Source organism: Camelus ferus, chromosome 10, assembly GCF_009834535.1.
Source record: "Camelus ferus isolate YT-003-E chromosome 10, BCGSAC_Cfer_1.0, whole genome shotgun sequence".
NCBI classification, from domain to species: domain Eukaryota; kingdom Metazoa; phylum Chordata; class Mammalia; order Artiodactyla; family Camelidae; genus Camelus; species Camelus ferus.
This window is the reverse complement of record NC_045705.1, coordinates 21277034-21292152: the sequence shown is the minus strand read 5'-3', so window position 1 is coordinate 21292152 and position 15119 is coordinate 21277034. Positions and strand designations below refer to the sequence as shown.

Below are 15119 nucleotides of genomic sequence, written 5' to 3'. Positions count from 1 at the left end.
GGACAGGCTAAGACCCAAGCTCTCCCCCAAGTAATAAGGGAACTGTTAAAAAAAAAAAAAAAGGTAAGGTTTGAAATGCTCAAATTTTCCAGTTTCTAAGGGATCAGAGACTACTAATTACAGTTAAGTATCCCAAAGGAAGAACCAAGGGCATTCTAAGCAATAAACAACAAAGTTCCTGTCTAAGTTCCAAAGTGACTGGGAATATCTGCAAAACCACCTCCCTCCCCTCAATGTATTTTGAGAGAAAAAGAAATAGATTTTTAAGAAGATCCAAGGCATACCTATGAACATATCTGATTCACTGTTCACTTGTTAAAGCTTACAAAACTCCCAATTCGCTTGTCAGCAGCAAAATATGCCCACAAGGAGAGACGCCCAATAAATTGCTCTCACATTGGTTGACACTCTGGTTCCAAAGGAGGAGACACCCAGCTTGCCATGTGGCATCTGGCTCTTGAGGGAGGAGATTACAGGGTGCCCTCCGACCGAAGTTCCATAACTTCAAGTGCTCACAGTTCAGACAAAATAAAAACAAACTGGTGTTGGGGGTGGGGGGGAGGATACTGATACAAGGCTGCCCACTGCCCACTTACGCAAGAGGAGATTTAAACAATATATATCATCCTTTACTGTCATAATTCTCTAACAGAAAGAATATTTTAATGTCAGAAAGTAAAAAGGACATACTCTTTTGAAAGAGTTTACGCCTGTTTGCCCATCACAACACCACAAGAAAACAGCTAGAGATTTTCAGCACATGGAATGTATGTTTGAATACTGTAGTAGGGTTGGCTATCTACACACAAAGGTAGACTGCATTTCCTAGCCTCCCTCAAAGTTAGGTGTGGCCATGTGACAGAGTTCTAGCCTAAGGAATGTGAGATGTGACCTACACCACTTCCAGCCTGGCCTCTAAACCTCCTACCTACTCTCCTCCAAGCTCTTCACCTTCTGTGACTAGATAGTGATGCTGAAGGGGAAGCCTCGTTCAGCCTGCAGCCCTCAATAACTGTGAGCTACAGAGTACTCACTACCCCTTTGGCTAATCATGTAAGAGCAATACATTTCTAATGTGTTTATACCATTATACACTTTGGGATATATTATTACAGCATTTAACCCACACACGATTTTAAAATCATATTTAAAATATGGACTATGAATCAAAAATAATAAGATAAACAATCCAATGTTTTGAAGGACAAAAGATTTGAACAGATCTATCAAAGCAGCATATACCAGTGGTCAAATAAGCACATGAAAAGATGCTCAGCCTCACTGGTCATCAGAGCATTGCAAATACCACTTCCTACCCACCAGAATGGCTAAAATTAAAAGAATGACAATACCAAAAGATGGCAAGATGTGGAGCAAATGGAACTCTCAAACACTGTCAATGGAAATGTAAAATGGTACAACCATATTGGAAAAAGACTTAGCAGCTTCTCATAGAACACTCACTTACCTTATGACTCAGCAATTCTACTCGTAGGTATTTTTTAAGAGAAATAAAAGCATATATGCACAAAAGGACTTGTATAAGATCCCTTATAGAAACTTTATTCATTCTAGCCAAACACTGGAACGAGCCTAGGCGCCTGGCAACAGGATAAACACATGGTGGGATATTAACACAATGGAAAACAACTCAACAATAAAAAGAGCTACAGATATATGTGACAATGTGAAAGAACCCTGAGACATTTTTTTTCAATCTTAAAACATATTTGCTGAATGAAAGCAGCATTACGCAAAAAGTACAGGAATCAATGGATAAAAAAGTAAATCAACAGCGGCTGCCTGGGGCAAGACTGAAGAGGTTGCAGGAAATGCCTGGAAAACAGCATCAGGAATGCTCCAGGGTGATGAGGCTTCTATATCTCAATAAAGGAATGGGATTCACAAGTGTCTGTATTTAGTACACTTAGTATTTGTGTATTTCCCTGGATGTAAATTTTACCTTAAAAATACAAATAAACACTGAGTTCTGTTCATTTGCATGCTTAGTGTTTAGGGGTCAAGTCTATTGATGTCTACAACTTACTCTGAAATGCACCCCCAAAAAACAGGTTAATGGATGTATGAAGGGATAGTCAGCTGGAATAACATGTTATAAAAGATATATAGCAAAAAAAAAAAAAAGTGGTGGATAAATGGGTAGGCACTACACAATTCTTTCTACTTTTCTGGACGTTTGAAAATTCTCAAAATAAAGCACTGAAAACTTAAAAAGACTATGTGACATATGCAAAATTCCTTTGGGGGTGGTCACCTCAAAGAAATAAACAATATTGACTCAGAGCAGCTGAAAGCAAGGAACAAGACATCAACGTGACCACCAATCAGGACAATGTAAACAGTACACTAAGATGCTCGGGCAGAGGAGGCAGCAGTAGCTCAACTAGGAGTCCCCAGATTACAGGTGTGCTCTGTGGGCCCGCCGTTTCTCACATGGGCAACCATCTAGGGTAAGCCACCAGCAAGGTCTTAATGATTTAACAATAGTTAATGATTCTCCCAAACAATGAAGAGGCAAGCTAGTTGCAGGGGAGTCCTTTAAAGATGAATAAATTTTGTTTTACGAAAAACTTGCTACATTGTCCATATTTTTCTCAATTCACTGAGTAGTCATGAAAACCTCAGTGTGAACCAGGATGTGGCAACCCCTGGGTATGGACAGTCCTGGCCCCAGGAAGCTGAGTTCTAATTCTGACTCTTCCACTCACTAGCTGCTTGTCTTTGATTAGTAAGATTACAAGTCTCTCTCGTTCACTTTGACTAAGAACTCATGAAAAACTAAATACCCTAGTGGCGTACGATACAGGACAGAATGAGAAAAGAGGTTTTCCAGGCCCTTAGAGGATGGCTGTCTTCTCACAAATAGAGAACTCTAAGACAATCCACAAGCACTTGGCATTCATACCCCAGTTCCTGAATACTAACCTGGTTTTGAGAAAGAGCACGAGGCAAGAAGAGGCAAGATAACTAAAGGACTAGAGGCATGACTCTAGTTAGTACTCTCTCTGCCACTAACCAGCTGCCATGGGAACTAGGCAAGGACTCTGGGCCAATTTGACAAAAGAAGACTCAGAACAGATGTGCCCTCATCTAAAGATGCCCTTTAAGACTCTGCACTCCTGGGTACAGGCCAGGAATGCCTGGCCCACCACCACTGGGCTGAAATCCTACTCATCTTTAAAGCTCTTGTTCAGATGTCACCTGCTTTGACAAGCCTGTCAGCCCAGTCCATCAGTCCCTTTACACTTTACAGATAAGCTGTATTAGAGCCCTCACCACGCTGGAAGGTAATCATTTGTTTATCTGTCTTGTCTTTCGGACTAGACTTTGAGCTTCTCCATGGCCAATTCTGGCCTCATTGGAATTTGTACCCCTCATCCCAGCCAGTGCCTAGCACATGCAGGCACTCAAACCATACCTGTGGAATAAACGCATTAATTAATCTGAAATGTCGCTTCCAGCTCTAAAATGCTAGGCTTGATGTTTTTAAGTGCAAAAGAAATTATGGATGTAAAAATCGTTTTATTTAGTCGCTTAATGCTGTGTGTACGGTGCTAGGGACACTGAGATGATAAAACACGGTCCTTGCCCCCATGGCGTCCCGCAAATATGAAAGCTGGTAGTTACTGTTTGAGCGGGCAAAGCTAAAGCCTGTTTCCACTCCCCCTCCCACCCAACTTCCCTTCTTGCAGCTGCAGCTCTCTGCCTCGTTCCCCGTGAGCCTTCACTCGTGCTTCCAGCTGCGACCTCTGTCCCAGATGGCAAGAGTGCAAAATTATGATCCAACAACCCACGCCCTGCGGCTGACAACAAATCCTGCAGGTCTGGCTGCCCCCGGCCCCAGAACCCTCTCCCCTCCTCCCCGCGAATGTAACAGTCCAACCGGACCGAAAGGCAGCCCCACCCCGGTCCCCGATCGGTGGTACAGTCCCCCCCCCCCCGCCCCGCCCCGGAACCGCCGCTCTGGAGAAACAGGGGCCGTTACTCGCGGTCGCCCAGCTTTGTGCGAGGACCGTAGGGCCGGCTCGGAGAGCGCAGGGTGTACCTGCGCGGCCCGCTGCTCCTTCCAGCGCTTCATCTGGTCGCTGGCTGGATCCCGGCTGTCCGCCATGGTGTCTGACTGGAGTCGCAGAACGTCGCAGGCGGCCTGGGCTCGCGCGTCTCCAGCCGCGCGCCTGAAGTAGGCGACTTGGGGCTCTGCCGCTCAGCTCCGCCCCTCGTCCCGCCCCCTCAGCAGGGCCGCCTCCTGATTGGCCGCCCGAGCGCCAGGCGAGATAGGATTGGAAGCCAAGTAGGGGCGGGGTTGAGGAGCAGGGACTCCTGGAGGAGAAAGGAAGGGGAGGGAAAAAGAGGCGAGATCAAAACCCCTGGATCGGTGAGCCTAGGACTGGGCTCCTAGTACCGGGACTTGACTTCCCGCCTCGGCTTATCAGCATTCCTTCAGGGTGCCCTGGGACGGGGCGGTTGGTGGCCTGCCAGTTTTATTGGGGGAACGCTTAGGCCCTGCTCAGTGGGGCATTGAACTCCTTAAATATGCTGTCAGCTCTTAAAAAGTCCGAAATCCTGGGCTGAATTCCTCTGTGCAAAGTGAAATTTTGTTATACCCTAATGTTAGTATTGTTTACAACTGAAGGATTGATGGAATTTAGAATGAATGCAAACACTGATTTTGCATTTAAGTATAATCAGTAGTCATACTCTCAAACAGTACTTTGTTTTTTCTTTGTCACACAGAAAAACGTGCCGTTTTAAAAAACATAGAAAAGCAAAACATTGACATTGTTCTAAATGATCTTAATACTCTGAAATACATAGAAAGAAAAGTCAGCCTTTAAGACTCCCTTTTTGACTTAGAAGCTCCCCTTTTTGAGTGTCTACTATGTGTTAGACACTGCTAGATGTTTGCCAGATTATGTCACTTAATCTTCACGACAAAAAGACAATAAAGGTAAATGAAGTCTCCCCACCATGACAGAGTATAAGCAGACGTCAAGAGGTTAGTTTGCTCCTGATGTAGAGTAATTTAAGTTAACTAAGATGCTCAGACCCACTGTTTATTAATAGAAATGCTGCCATAGAGTTTGGAATATGTCTTCAACAAGTTAATGGGACTAATTTTTGAGGGTTTTGAGCAGTGCAATATAATAAGTGAAATAGACAGAAATAGAATTGTCATATTCCAGAACAAAATTGCCCAAGAGCTCAAATATGCAAAAAGTTCTATAGCAAAATATCTTCAGTTGGGGTATGACTCATCTCAAAATGCTTAATCTGATTAGATGAAAAAAGAAAAGGGGACTTGCTGGTCCCCAGCTAGAGAGATTGTATACAAAGTTTGAAACAGTTGCCTCGCCACAATAAAGCTGGGGAAAATGGGACTCCTAGACCTCAACAGAGAACTGGATTCCTACAACTTCTCATCCTGAGGCCACACCAGGGATCTTTCTTCCACTCTGTGAATCTCCCACTCCTAGGGCATCATATTTACTCTTTACACCTTCCCTGCCCTTGATTGTTTCCATCCTTATATGGTCAGGGATTGTCTCTTTCCAGACAGGCTGTCACTCTTTTCTTTTACTTCTGCGTTCATATCACTTTTTATGCTTGGGGTTGTCTTTGAAATGTTAGCATACTGTTAGAACTCTAGTTTAGTCACATTTGTATGAAAAAGGATTTTTGTCGATGGATCTAGAAATCTGACCACTGTTTATAACATTATTTGCATGGGAATACGTCTTTCAAATATCAATATAAGTGAAAGGAGCTAGGGAGGGCTACCAGAGATTTTTGCCAAGTCACATTATGATCACCAGACCTGTTAGAAAACCCTAAAGAAGAAACCAAAAAGTATGAAAGAAAAAAAAAAAAAACAATGCCCATAGAGAGATTTCAAGTATTCAATAACGCACATGATTTCTTCAGTGGTTCTATGTAAATCACATCTGCTGAACCCTGTTGCAGGTAACTCCATATCGTAAAGACTCTGTTTCCTGGGCCTCTGCTACTCAGTGGTAGGACTTCTGATTCTTTCTAGTTTTCCCCATGAGTCGGATCAAGTGCAATATCTCTCCGGGTCATCACTTAGCTTATCTGTGTCATTTGAAAAGTAGGCATTTTTGTTTGCTTCTCCAAATCCACTCTCCACCCTTCTCGATCTAATCTGTATGCCAGGGATCTTGATTTTATCACCCACTTGTCCCCACGATTCCCCGCCTTCTTGCTGAGTTCAGCCAATAGCACGCTAGCATGAGACGGGGCTCGGGGTAGGGGTGGTTAGGAAGAGAGAGCGGTCAAGGTATTCATTACATCAGCACCAAAGCCAGATTTACCATGAAGCTACTGAAGCTTAAACTTTAGAGTTCCCACCTACACACATTCCTTCTAAACCACTGGGAAGAGTCCTCACAATGTTTACATGCAGTGTGTTTTCATAAAATTAGAGTAAGATATTTAACCACAATTCAATATGACCATTGTCTCTTTCTATTCTGAATTCCCCTCTGTCACACTTCTTCTCTTATCAGGTGTCCCTGGAGTGACTGTGGTTATTTTTGTCATCAGGCTGAGGAGACATTGAGCTGGAGATTCATTTAGTTGGGTTTAGTGGAATATAATTATGTGCCTTTGTTCTGTGTACAGTTAGGCTATCGTTCATAAGGTTTCACAGGTGAGAAAAGGGCAGAGTTATGTCTGACTCTGCTGCTGAGTATCTGTATGGCCTTTTCTATGTCTGGTGATCATCACTGAGCTTTTGCTTTCTCTACCTAAAGGCATGGTAGCCCATCCCAAGCCTCCTGCCAACATTTGGCCCTCTCTTCTCACCTCCCTATCAAACTCCAGCACATTTTTGTTGTCTTGTCGCTTGGTCTTATCCCCCACTACTGCCCTGCCTGTTCTCCTTACTCCATTAAGCTAGGATTCTCAACTCTGCTGAACCTGGTATTACTCACCCTCTTCTCTTGGCTGGAAATGGTCTTTCCCAATCATACTCACGTGGGTTCTTACTAATTTCTAGCTGGCTTGACATAAAAGAATAATGATGATGAAAATAACATAAAATTCATGATACAGTATCACAGCAAGAATGGTTCATACAGATGATCAGTTCAAAAAGTATTTGGGAGTAGACAGCACAAAACATGGGAAATGCCCTGACATCTTACAACTCCTACGTGAAAGCCAGTTGGTATTGATTTCCCCAGATTTGACAACTCATAAATTTTAAATTGCATCACCAGTAGTAAGTTGAAAGCAAAGTTGAAATGAAACTTTTCTGAGCAATCAATAACAAACACAAATTTTGATAAACTATACTAGAGGGAAGACTGAATGACCTTTCTATTCTCTCCACTGGAAAGTATGACCTTTTTGGTATATGAAGAGGTGATCAAAAACTATGCAGTCAAAATCCAGAAAAGTTTAGAGATGTGTCAAGCAGTTAATAAAATAGTGTGCAATTTTTCAGTAATTTGTGACATGTATCGTACTTGTCAGATTCCTCAAGTTTGTAAGTTATGATTTCTTTTACCATTGTAAATAAAGATTGGGTTTTGTGCCTGATTATTTTGTTCTTGTCCTTAAAGAGGTAGTGCAAATTATATAAGCTTTGGCTCCCACAAAACCTGGATCCACTCCTACCAAGCCCACTCCTCGCCTCCCCTGCCATGATTCCTCCATTCCTTGGAGGCAGCCGTTTTCTACAGCCACAGGTATAACTGGTTCCAGAAACCACTCTTTTTCTTTGCCTCTTCAGACCCAAGGATGGCACAGCCTGACAGTTACAGGTGCTTCACTTTCCCCCTGGTTTCCCTTAACCCTGCTTACTCTTTTTTGTATAGTCCCTTAAAGAAATTTTCCACAATTGTCCCTTCAGTGTGTGTGTGTGCTATATTTTTGCAGGGATTCTGACTGATACAACTCATAAAAAGCAAAATAACTTGATGCTTTTGTTTTCTTTTTTTTTTTTTTTTTTTGTGGAGGTACTGGGTATTGAACCCAGGACCTCATGCATGCTAAGCATGTGCTCTGCCACTAAGCTATACCCACCCCCATGATGTGATGTATTTTAAAGGTCACTTTCTGGAGATATTGCAACCCTGTGTTCCTCAGTGCTTGTCCTAACCAGCATGGGGTAGGGCGATAGTTCTCAAACTTTTCATCTCGGAATGCATTTACACTCTTAAAAAAGTACTGAGGACTCCAAAGAGCTTTATTTTGTTAATGTTGGAAATGCATATAAAATATATAGTTAGAAATTATAACTGAGAAATTTTAAATATTTAAACATTTATTTATTTTAAAATAAAAATAATAAGCTCAATGTATGTTAACATAAATGACAGATTGTTATGAAAAGTAACTATATTTTCCAAAATATTGGAGCAAATAATGGCATTGGTTTACATTTTTGCAAATCCTTTAGTGTCTGACATAGAAAACAATTGGATTCTCCTATCTGCCTTCACATTCCATCTATTGCAATATCACATGTCACTTTTGGAAAACTCCACTGTACACTCACGAGAGAATGAGAGCAAAAACATAAATAACATCTTAGTATTATTAACATAATTTTGACCCCGTTGACCCCTCCAGCTGGGCCTTGGGAACCAACAGGATTTTCTGGACCATGCTTTAAGACTCCGGTAAAGAGAAATGGACCCTGATTTGGGAGTCAGAATCCTTAGGTTTTAACTCTGCCATCTCTCAGCAGTGTGGTCTGTAAGAAATCAGTATTTAACTGTTTAAAAATACAGTTTCCACATCTAATAAGTGAAGCATCCAAACAGAAGAACTAAGAATATTATTACTGATACTAAAATTTGTTAATTCTTTACTCTGTAATTTAATGTTTACTAAAAGAAACAATAACTGTCTTCGAGTCACTTTGGAAGTTAGTGAATGAGAGGCCAGTATGGTCCATCTGTTAATGGAAGCCAAGTGGATGGTGTTGAACTTTACTGCTGAAGACACGTATCAGAAAAATAAAGAAGGAAAAAATTGTAATATATCTAATTATGAATTATTCTGTTAAGAAGTTAATATGCATGTTGGAACTCTCAATCTCAACCTTGCCAAACATCATTTAAGATAGAATGTGATTATGATGAGGCATGTTAAAACTTCCTTGGAAAATTACAACAATGGTTTCCAACTTTCCATTAGCTAGAAGCTGAAAGGATTGCAAACAAGTGATCAACCTCAAAGATATTGGGCATAAATGTTTTGAGCTCTAAAACTGTAAACTGTGGACAAAACTATTATTAACACAAAGTGGAAGTGCTCATATCTTAAGAACTGAATTTAGGGAATTGCTGCTCACTGGCTGGTTTGGGCTAAGGGCAGGGATGGCTTTTGTAACTCTCCCCACCCTCTCTGGGACATGACTAGCTCATTGGGCAGCCTTATTATAGAACATCCAGTTAAACTGGCTCCCGGGGGTGAAGCTAAAATTGCACTTGGACAATTTGAGAGCAGTGTGCTCCGACAACACAATCTCTGCCTTTCCTTAATTTTTCCTGGGGCTTGATATTATAGCAGGACCCACAGAAAACTGCCACTGGCACATGGGAGTGGTGATGGTGGTAGATGCCTGGCAGAAGGGGGAAGAAAGAGTGTCAGGATCCACTAGAAAGTTAGTTATTTTTAGATGGGACACCATCAATACAATAGGCATCTGTTCAGTTGAGAAAAGACCTTTGTTTAACTTAATGGAGCTTTCAGTATAAATCATAAAACGATCTAACCTGTAGATGTGAGGCTGGAGTATTGGAATCCTCAGCCCTTACATCAGTCGAAGCTGTCATTGCACAATCTATATCCCTTTGTGGATCCCTCAGATGTGCACTGCTCATTAACTTTTAGAGTCATAGCTTAAGAGCTGTATGTAGAGTTGGCTCTGAATTGAATATCATTCTGCTGGCTAGTCAGCACTCAGTTGTTCAACATTCAACAGGTTTTTATTGGGGATTAACCTGTGCAGGCTCTGGGGATCAGCAATTAATAAATAGTCATGATCCCTGGCCTATGGACCTCATAATCTAATCTTTCTCCAGTTGGCAATATCACAGTTTCAGGATTTAGCCAATCAACTATTCCCGAAGGACAACTGACTGAGCTGGAAGGAACCATCCAACACCCTCAAATTACTAATTTAAAAATAAGGAGTTAAAATCCAAAATGCATGGAATCTAAAGAACAAAAACAAAAACAAACAAACAAACAAACAAAGCATAAATACAGGACAGAAATAGACTCATAGACATAGAATACAGACTTGTGGTTGCCGGGGGGGCGGAGCGTGGGAAGGGATAGACTGGGATTTCAAAATTGAAGAATAGATAAACAAGATTATTCTGTATAGCACAGGGAAAGATACACAAAATCTTATGGTAGCTCACAGAGGAAAAAATGTGATAATAAGTGTGTATATGTCCATGTATGACTGAAAAATTGTGCTGAACACTAGAATTTGACACAACATTGTAAAATGATTATAAATCAATAAAAAATGTTTTAAAAAATCCAAAATGCATAAGGAACTCCTACCATTCAATAGCAAAACAAACAAACAACCCAATTAAAAAATGGGCAAGGACTTGAATAGATGGTTCTTCCAAAGAAGACCTACAAACAGACAACAGGTATACCAAGAGGTGTCCCACAACACTAATATCAGGAAATAAGCATCAAACCCCACAGTATCACATTACACCTTTTAGGAGGGCTATTATCAAAAAGACAAGAGATAATGGGTGATGATATGGAGAAAAGGGAACCTTGTACACTGTCGGTGGGAATGTAGGTTGGAATAACCATTGGGGAAAACAGTATAGAGGTTTCTTAAAATATTAAGAATAGAACTCTCATATTATCCACCAATCCCACTTGTAGGTGTATATCCAAAGGAATTGAAATTAGTATCTCCAAGAGATATCTGTAACCCCATATTCATTGCAGCAGTATTTACAGTAGCCAAGATATGGAAATAACCTAAGTTCTGTCAACAAATGAGTAGATAAAGAAAATGTGAGCACTGTGGAATATTACTAGCTATATATATATATTAAAAAAAGAAGGAATCCTGTCATTTCCAACAACATGGATGAACCTGGAGGACATTAATGCTAAGTAAAATAAGCCAGATACAGAAAGACAAGTATTATATGATCTTCACCTACATGTGAGATCTGAAAAAGTCAAACTCATCGATCCAGAGCATAGAATGGGGTTTCCAAGGGCTGAAGGGTGAGGGAGATGAGGTGATGTTGGTCAAAGGGTACCAACTATCAGTTATCAGATGAATCAATTCTGGATATCTAAAGTACATCATGGTGACTATAGTTAATAAGTACTATATTATACACTTGACATTTGCTTAAAAGAATAGATCTTAAGTATTCTTACCACAAACAAAAAATGGTAACTATGTGAGCTGATGGATGTGTTAATTAGCTTGATTGTGGTAATCATTTCACAACTGTATGCATATATTAAATCATCACTGGGTACACCCTAAGTATTACAATCTTTAGTTGCCAATTACACCTCAATAAATCTGGAAAAAAATAAACAACTGAGGTCCTCCTAGATCATCATATCTGTGTACCTGGTGTTTAAAGCTAGTTGGAAACCAGAACTAGAATCCAGCTCTATGGACTCCTAGACTTTCCTTCCCAGTTCCACACGCACACAAAAAAGCCTAGCTTCACATTTTAGAGTCCTCAGACCAGTAAATATCTGCTGACACACGCAGGAATCAATGGCCATTGACTCCTGACTGCGTTGCAAAAGCAGTATATTGTTTGCCTTGTATATTTGCCAACTGCTAGAGTACAGTTGTTACATAAATTTGTTTTGAAACATCTTTATTTTTAAAACCAAAGTCCAACAGAAAGCTAATTATATGAGAAGAATTTCACATATGACTTTGATAGATCGATGGATTTAAATGGTAAACATTAAATAATGGCATTAATCTCTGCTATTTTATGTTTCAATAAAGTCTCATCAAAGCTTACTTTTCATAAACATGTAATATTCCTTTCAGTTGCCTTTTCAGATTGCCACAAGGATTTAGCATAACCCTTGTAATAGTGATTTTTAAAATATGCTAGACTGAGGAAAAGTTGTGAAATGTATTTAGGAGTGAAAAGGCAAAATAAACTTTCCTGTTTCTTTCTTCTCTTCTCAGGCACCCAGTGGGTTCAAGTCCTTTAGCCTAGTGTATCCAGGTGGAGCAGTTGAAAATTTTTCCTAAGAAAATTTTCCAGTAGTTAATGTTCTAGTTGTCAAAATTTTTTTATTTAATAAGGAAGATCCAGGAAAAACACTATCAATACAAAGCATCAAATGCTCATAGGAATTTAGATAACACCTAGAGAGTGTATTTTGCAGGAGTAGGGGGGTTGGAGGGAGCAAAGACAGAGAAGTAGGGAGATGGGAAAGCAGTAAGGAGTAAAGGAATCTAACATATGCACAGCACTGGAGTGACTTCCACACACTGTCGATCCAGCTGGGAAGAATACTGATAATTTCCCTATATCATGGACAAGGAAGACCAAGTTTGCTCTTGTCAATTGCCCAAGGTCACAGGACCAGAAGTGCAAAGCCTGATCTGATATATATTCTCTTTAGTACAAATCCCACATGCTTTCCACTACCCAGGTATTGCTGCTCTATCCATGTGCCAGGCACTACATATCCCATGTTATGTTTAATTCTCACAACATCCCTGTGAAATAGATCTTATTCCGAATTTCAAAATTAAGAAACTGCCTCAGACCGGTTAGACCATTTTGTTCAAGGCCCCACAGTAAAAGAGGGATCATTTAGTAAGTAGGTAAGTACAAAGCCATGTCCTATTTCATGGTTTCTCAAACAGACCCTGAGAGTCTGTGGACCAATTTTTAGAGGCCTGAACATCCTCTTCAAGAACCTTTAAATTTTGTATTTTTATTTTGAAGATAACTTTTAAAATTTAATAGCAACATATTTTGGATAGCCAATGTAAGGGAGGAAAATTTTCCCTTCTTCCTTCTAGGTTTTTTTGGTCAGCCTGATAATTCAATTGACATTAAACAGATTAACAGGAGAAAAACAAATTTAATTTCATATGTACGGGAATCCCAAAGATATGAGGCTCCCCAACAGTCTGGCAACTGAGGTTTCTATGACATCCTGAGCTAAGGAGAAGAGGGTAGGGGTCTGGGACTTCAAAGGAGGGGAAGGCAGTTCACAGAAAGATGGGAAGAGCAAATGTTTGAATAAACAAATGTTTTGCTGGGCCATGCAGAAAAGTCTTTGTGATGAAAAAATTCTCTCTGCTAATACTTCCCTTCCTGGTATCTAAATTCTCTAATGAATTAAGGGAGGGATAAATAGGCCTCCTTCAGTCTGTTTAGACTTGTCTTCAGCTCAGAATTACCTACATGCCCAAGGTGACACTTCTGGGTGGCCAGCCCTGAACCCCATTACCACATAATGCAGTGACATTTCAGGGCAGGCATTTGTGTTCACATTTATAATCATCATAACCTTTAAAGTCTTGGCAAACATGCTTGATTGCCACTGTGTTGGTGTTTCCTCTTGTCAAATGATAACTCTCTTTCATTTGTACCTATAGTTCATTCTTTGCCAGTTGTAAGACCAAACTTCTCTTCTGCAGTGATCATTTATAACTGAAAAATTATTAGAATAGTAGGTTATTTAATATATCAAGACAGTGGAAGCTCTGGAGTTTCTAGATAGGAGAGACTTGAGTGGCTTTACTGGGCTGAATTAGGAGCAGCAAGAGTTGTCTTGAAGCTTCATTGACAAAGGAGTGATTTTCTACAAATAAACTGAATCCTCCACAAAGCACAGCTCTCTCCAAAAACTCCTTTAACACTTTCGTAAAATGATCATTATTCAGTTACTACTTAATCTCTTTCACTCTTGCACTTGTTTAAAATAAAGGACTTTTCACCCAGAGCCTTTTGTAATTCCTTCGCTCTAGTAACTTTGCGCCTTTCCTGATAGCTTAACTTAAATGTAGGAAACTAAAAATTCTTAAGCAGGGCACATGGCTGTGGTGCTGATTAGAGCTTTGCCCTTGGGAGTTAAATCAACACTAAGTTTGGACTGCCAAATGGATTAGGACTAGTATGGATTTTAATGGTTAAAATCACAGCTTACTATATAGAACTTTTGATTTTACAGCTATAACACACAACTGGATGGGGAGTGTTAGTTGGCTGGGTCCAGCTCTCTCCACACTGCCAAATTCCAGGGATGAACCGGAAGTCCAAGAATTCTTAAGTTCAACCTGGCCTACCACGTTGTTATTAAGGTATATTTGTCAACATAGGAGGACAGCACAAACTTTACTTAACTGTTTACTATTTTAATAGTTTGTTAAATAGCCAAGACATGGAAGCAAACTAAATCTCCATTGACAGATGATTGGATAAAGAAATTGTGGTGTATTTATACACAACTGAGTACTACTCAGCCATAAAAAATGAAACAATGCTATTTACATGAATGTACCTACAGACTGTAATACTAAGTGAAGTAAGTCAGACAGAGAAAGACAAATATCATATGATATAATGTGGAATCTTAAAAAAATGAGTCTAGTGAACGTATTTACAAAATAGACTCACAGACATAGAAAACAAACTTAGGGTTACAAAAGGGGAAAAGGGGGGAGGGATAAATTAGCAGTTTGAGATTAGCAGATACAAACTACTATATATAAAATAGATAAACAACACAGGTTCTACCATATAGCACACAGAACTATATTCAGTATTTTGTAATAACCTATAACAAAAAAATGAAAAAGAATATGTATATATATACGTGACTGAATCACTATGCTATACACCAGAAACTAATACAACATTGTAAATCAACTATAATTCAATAAAAATAAAATAAAATAGTTTGTTAAATATTTAGACAATTGCTATATGAGCTTCCCCTCTTATTTCTGCCCTGCCCTGGGTTTGCAAATGTTAGGGGCAGAGTCCTACGAAGGACACATGCCTCAGGCCAGAATAAGCGTCCTATGGGAGCTGGATCCAGCCAGAATAAAATTTCACCAGAAATGTGCA

General features: G+C 40.0%; 1 protein-coding gene across 1 annotated transcript in view; it reads right to left on the bottom strand.

The window, feature by feature from the left end:
- The window catches only part of CAT (catalase), a 38562-nt gene extending 34325 nt beyond the window's left edge, over positions 1-4237 (bottom strand). The window contains exon 1 of the mRNA XM_032488443.1: positions 4067-4237. Coding sequence (XP_032344334.1) covers positions 4067-4132 — 66 coding nt within the window. The 5' untranslated portion in view covers positions 4133-4237. The remainder of the gene's footprint in view (positions 1-4066) is intronic.
- Between the last annotated feature and the right edge of the window lie 10882 nt (positions 4238-15119).